The 6,073-nt window shown below is 36.0% G+C and overlaps 1 protein-coding gene across 1 annotated transcript; it reads right to left on the bottom strand.

The window, feature by feature from the left end:
• Positions 1-187: 187 nt before the first annotated feature.
• LOC134240935 (lysine--tRNA ligase-like) lies at positions 188-6,067 on the bottom strand. Its single transcript, XM_062723047.1, has 5 exons — positions 6,021-6,067; positions 2,647-2,732; positions 2,399-2,525; positions 1,798-1,940; positions 188-409 (listed from the first exon to the last, which is right to left on the bottom strand). Exons 2-4 carry the CDS (start codon positions 2,664-2,666, stop codon positions 1,839-1,841), a joined length of 249 nt encoding a protein of 82 aa, XP_062579031.1. The 5' UTR covers positions 2,667-2,732; positions 6,021-6,067; the 3' UTR covers positions 188-409; positions 1,798-1,838.
• Between the last annotated feature and the right edge of the window lie 6 nt (positions 6,068-6,073).

The raw sequence follows: 6,073 nt of genomic DNA, 5'->3' as shown, positions 1-6,073 counted from the left end.
AGCGGCTTTGGCACAGACAACGATGCACTAATTCATATTCAATTACTGCTTAAATAAGGAACTGCTTACTTTGCAGGTGCTACTGAGTTTTAAAAAAACGTAATCTCTATCTTTTTGTTATCTATGCAACAACCCTCCAATTTCTCTACATGCAGACAGTAAGCAAACAAAAATCAAAAACAATCTGTCCTTTACAACTGTTTTTATGTAACAAAGTACACCAAAGATCTGCACAGTGCAATGACACAAATAAATAGATAAAACTATCAAGTCTTTGAAGACAGATCTCCCAGCTGAGTCTGTTCTATTTTTAGCCTGGTCAGCTGGTAGGCCCTGGGTTCTGTTTGTCCTGGTCGTCTCCTGATTTTTTAGTGATGTCAGGCTTCATGGCAGGGAAAAGCAGCACCTCCTGCAAATTAACAATTGTAAGTATCAATACAAAAGCATTAAACAAAAAAATCTTCACGAAAAGGTCCACAAATTAAATATTAAATTTGTACAAAAATTGAAATATTTAAAGTTTGTATCAGTATCAAGCATTTAAACACAATCAGATGAAAAACTTATCATTCTCCTTAGAACACAGGTCCAGGGTGTAAAAATTATTATGAAGACAGGTGAGTTTTACCTTAAGGTTAATAAGCGAATTACAAAACTTTATCATGGATGGAGGGATAGCGGGGCCCTAATAACTATGACCATACCTGAACATTAATTATCCTCATAGCCTAGTTTGATCTCTGTCCCATTCTATTATAATGGAACATTTCTTACAGGCATTTCTGCCAAAGTTTGAAGCTACATGAAGGAGACATTCTAACTTAAATTTCTTTACAACTGAGCTGAAGGAATTGTCTCAAGTTCACAATTTCCTATATGCATCTGGGAGGTCAACATTACCGCTACATTGCCAAAAATTTCCACTCATTACCGCTACATTTTGTCAGATTTTCGACCAATACGTATTATCGCTACATTTTTCCGGCAAGAAACAACTCATTACAGCTACATACTGAATCAGCCAAAAACAACTCATTACCGCTACATATCAATTTAGTCAGGTATAGTTCGGTTTACATGAGTTTCTATGAATCAACAGAATTCACTCACTATCTAATCAGAATGAGTACACATATACATGTATATAAATAACTCTGCAGTCGAAATTTAATTATTTAGCGTCATTGGCCACCATTGAGAAGTTTGTTACAAATCGAGGAATGCCTGCTTACTTATATAATACGATTTTTTTTATAAATTTAGAAAAAAATAAGACTTTCAAAAACTCAAAATTGTGGAGTTGCGTTGAAAAGAGTTGCAAAAGCAGCTGCAAAACAGACCTCGACGAATTATTTGTTGATTTTAATTTTAAAAAATCCATCCTGTTCAAAGTCCTACTTTCACCTCCCCGTGGTGAGCAGGAGGAACGGGTCTTATGCATGTACATGTATAGGTTGTACTGTACACCCATAAGTGGCTGGCTAAAGAAAGAGCAATGTAGCGGTAATGTATACTTTTTTATGTAGGGGTAACGTAAGGTTTTTTGTAGCGGTAATGACTATGTAGCGGTAATGAAAATTTTGAAAATGTAGCGGTAATGATACGCACCCATGCATCTCTAATATACCTTTATGCTGTTAACACATCTTTAGGCAGTATTACACCTTTATGATGTAATGCACCTTTATGCTGAAATATATACTTTTCTGCTGATATATACCTTTATGCTGAAATATTCCTTTATGCTGTAATGCACTTTTATGCCATTAATACACCTTTAGGTTTTTTTGAATGTACCTTTATGCTGTAAGAATCGGTGAGGAACATGGTCAGTCTGTCTATCCCCATCCCCATCCTGCTGTGGGGGACAGACCATCTCCCAGTGACGTACAGAAGTTATCATCTACAAACATTGCTTCATCATCTCCTGCTGCTTTGTCCTGAAACACCACACACATTATTGTAAATTTGTAAGGAGCAATATCTTGTATATAGAATTTACAAAAGGGGGTGAGAACCTTGTAAGTTTTTAGAACTTGTGTTCAAACCATTTGTACATTATTTATACAATAAAATATGTACAAACCAAACCAAAAGTATTAACAAATGTAGGAACTGACTAATGTTATACTGTTATGTGGTTTTCCCCTTGTTTTTGTACATCTGAACCCATGAAAATAATGGTTTTAGAACTGTGTACTGAGTACAAGATAGCAGTGTAAAGAGGATCCTTAAGGGTAAATGTGACAAAGATTTTGTAAACGAGTCCACCACCTAAAACCTATGTACCAAGGATTCATTACTTATTAAACTGAGAATACTTTGACACAATGATGCAATACACTTTAATATTACTGTAACTATCTATAATGCACATCTATATTTCAAAATTTCACACCTTTGCCTGTTGTTCAAATCTCTCCCGCTGAACTACTGGGTCATTTAACTCAGTGTAGGCATTACAAATCTCCTTCTTACACACAAACAGCTCAAATCTCTCTGTCAATCCTGGTATAGATCTATGCCTAGAAACATGACAAAATAACAAATATAATCAAATCAGATACAGTTTTCTTTTTTCATAAGTGTAAAATATTCTGTATAACTGCTAACAGATTGTTAAATCTTTCTAATCCATAGACTCACCATTTTGCCAGGGGACTCATGACTTGGGGATGATCAATAATGTATGTGGGGTTTACACATTCTTCTTCAATGAATTCTCCTACAAGCTTCAAAAGTTTTCAAAAGGATTAGTGTATTATTTATCCTTAATGTAATACATGTACAGTATATAAACATATTTGTCCATGCTGTAGTCCAAGTGGTGCATATGCCAACTTATACCCTGTTCACACAACGAGTTTAATTCGCAGTAAATTAATGCGAAGTAAATTGCGTTCAAACGACAGCTAATGCCAAGTAAACTAATGCAAATTAAAATTTTTCTTCTACAGTCAGGCGTCAGTAAGTCTATTGTGACGTCATTTGTAAATCACGTCATGTATGCAGAGCCATCCTTTGATACATCATGTAGTGGCTACAGGTATTCATTGATTTTAGTGATTAGCATACTTTCCCTCAATTTTTGAACCAAATATAGCACAAATACCTATATATAACCACCAACACGTGTCCTGTGACTTAATTCTGGCCTCATGCATGCGTCAAAATTTAATTCGAATTAGCTTCGCTTAGCGTTCACACGGAGCTAATGCGAAGTAAACTAATGCGAATTAAATTAATTCGAATTAAACTAATTCGCATTAAATTCTCCGTGTGAACGCTAGTGAAGCTAATTCACAGTAACTTTACGTTTAATTCGAATTAAACTGTCCGTGTGAACAGGGCATAACATTGGTAAATGTGGCATAAAAATAACAAGAGGCCCACGGGCCTTATAGGTCACCTGAGTATCATGTAACAACTTTCCAACAATTGAATTTAGTTTGTGTTTTAAACCAGAGGCCATGAAAATCACGATTTTGAAAGAGGCACTATTGCTTATCATAATTATACACTTAGCAATGCTTACTAGATAGTCACTTAACACCCATAAGTAGATCAGAGTAACTAAGAGAAAAATGCACTTCCATTCTAAACCATGCAATTGTGCACCCCACCCCACAGGAACCACAGACCCTGGGGCCACATATTTCAAAATTTTATCATCATAAATGTTATTTCATCAAATATGGTTGATTAATACTAATGAGTAGATTTCAAAGCATTCATTTATTTTCAGACTATCCCCCCCCCCCCCCCCCCCCCCCCCCCCTGACCCAGGGGACATAAAAAATAACCATTTTGCTAGATGCACCTTTCCTTATCATAAATATATATATATACTTAGATCATTGGCATAATACCCAAGAGCAAAGGAAAAGATTTTCAAAGAATTAATGTAATGTAGAGCCCTCCTCTCCTTACACCAAATAGCTAAACCCCTGACATAGAGGCCATGAAATTAACATATTTGGAAGAGGCACTATTGCTCATTATAACTATGTACTTAGTTAGTTTATTTAATACACAGGGTCAGAGGAGAAATTTTTTTTAAAAATAATGCATTTTCACTGAATAATCTATATAGCCCCACCCTAGCACTAGAACCCCTGACCCTGGGGCCAAGAAATTCACAAATTTGGAAGAGACACTCTTGCTCATCATAACTATGTACTTAGTTAGTTTATTTAATATCCAGGAGCAGAGAAGAAGATTTTCAGAGATTTAATGCATTTTCACTATATAATCAATAGAGCCCCACCCTAACACCAGGACCTCTGACCCTGGGGCCATGAATTCACAAATTTGAAAGAGGCACTCTTGTTCATCATAACTATGTACTTAATAGTTAGTTTATATAATACTCAGAGATTCAATGCATTTTCACTATATAATCAATAGAGCCCCGCCCTAACACCAGAACCCCTGACTCTGGGGCCATGAAATTCACATATTTGAAAGAGGCACTCTTGCTCATCATAACTATGTACTTAGCTAGTTTATTTAATACCCCAGAGCAGAGAAGAAGATTTTCAGAGATTCAATGCATTTTCACTATATAATCAATAGAGCCCCGCCCTAACACTAGAACCCCTGACCCTGGGGCCATGAAATTCACAAATTTGAAAGAGGCACTCTTGTTCATCATAACTATGTACTTAATAGTTAGTTTATATAATACTCCAGAGCAGAGAAGAAGATTTTCAGAGATTCAATGCATTTTCACTATATAATCAATAGAGCCCCGCCCTAACACCAGAACCCCTGACTCTGGGGCCATGAAATTCACATATTTGAAAGAGGCACTCTTGCTCATCATAACTATGTACTTAGCTAGTTTATTTAATACCCCAGAGCAGAGAAGAAGATTTTCATAGATTCAATGCATTTTCACTATATAATCAATAGAGCCCCGCCCTAACACCAGAACCCCTGACCCTGGGGCCAAGAAATTCACAATTTTGGAAGAGGCATTCTTTCTCATCATAACTATGTACTTAGTTAGTTTATTTAATACCCAGGAGCAGAGAAGAAGATTTTTAAAGAAATAATGCATTTTCACTATATAACCTATTTAGCCCCGCCCTAGCACTAGAACCCCTGACCCTGGGGCCATGAATTTCACAATTTTGGTAGAAGACTCAATGCTCATTACATTCATGTCAACAGTTAGCCTGCTTGATGTCCAGGAGTAAAGAAGAAGATTTTTAAAGATTGCACTAATTTTAGTGATTTTGGCCCCACCCCTCAGGCCCCAGGGGGGCGGGGACAATGAAATTCACAATTTTCTTTCCCCTTTATCCATAGATGCTGTATACCAAATTTGGTTGAAATTGGTTCAGTGGTTTCAGAGAAGAAGCTGAAAATGTTCAAATGTTAACACACGATACACGACAGACGACGACGGACGAAAACGGATAGCAATAGGTCACCTGAGTGACTCAGGTGACCTAAAAACTGGAAACATTTATGAAATAGAGAATTGTACCATTTAACAGTAATAGTTACGGAATGTATCTAAGGGTTCAAAAACCTTTAAAGATTCTGTACAGTTTTGAACTCTGCAAATTATAAACGATACAACATAAAACATAATTGTAGTAGTGAAGCTTCAGAAAAGTAAGTTGTAATCATTACAGTCAGGCCCATATCCTTAATCATCATCAGCTACACATACCAATACTTTCAGAAATCTTTAGTTTTCGAAAGCCAGTTTCATTTGAGATTGTCAAAATATTTCAAGTTAAAACATCCTACCATGATAGAAGGCCTGAGTTTTCTTTTTACTGTCTTGTTAAAAAAATTGCTCAGTATACATGTAAACTCAGAGAATGGTGATACACATTTGACCAAAAGCTCTTCTGATGTAGAGCAAGCAGAACTGACATCTTAAAACTAAAGAAATGCTTCAAACATTTTTCAAAAATTTGTGTACCTAAAACCTCTATGTGACAGAGTATTTATATTGTAATGAATATGAATTTACTTTGTTTCTTATTAATAATTAACATTACCTTGTCCAGGAGTCGAGCCGCTGTCCTGGGAGGCTTACATTCCACCTCATGCT

This window comes from Saccostrea cucullata, unplaced genomic scaffold, assembly GCF_032062105.1.
Source record: "Saccostrea cucullata isolate Sc308-1 unplaced genomic scaffold, CSIRO_AGI_Scuc_v1 ctg22375, whole genome shotgun sequence".
Taxonomy (NCBI): domain Eukaryota; kingdom Metazoa; phylum Mollusca; class Bivalvia; order Ostreida; family Ostreidae; genus Saccostrea; species Saccostrea cuccullata.
The sequence above is the reverse complement of the archived record's forward strand: the minus strand, read 5'-3'. Positions and strand labels throughout refer to the sequence as shown.

Excerpts from the sequence above, each read along its gene's own strand:
- LOC134240935 (XM_062723047.1), bottom strand. The coding sequence starts at position 2,666 with ATGAGTCCCCTGGCAAAATG. Across the intron at positions 2,526-2,646 it reads ATGAGTCCCCTGGCAAAATG|GCATAGATCTATACCAGGAT; the intron begins GTGAGTCTATGG and ends TCATGTTTCTAG. Across the intron at positions 1,941-2,398 it reads GATTTGAACAACAGGCAAAG|GACAAAGCAGCAGGAGATGA; the intron begins GTGTGAAATTTT and ends GTGGTGTTTCAG.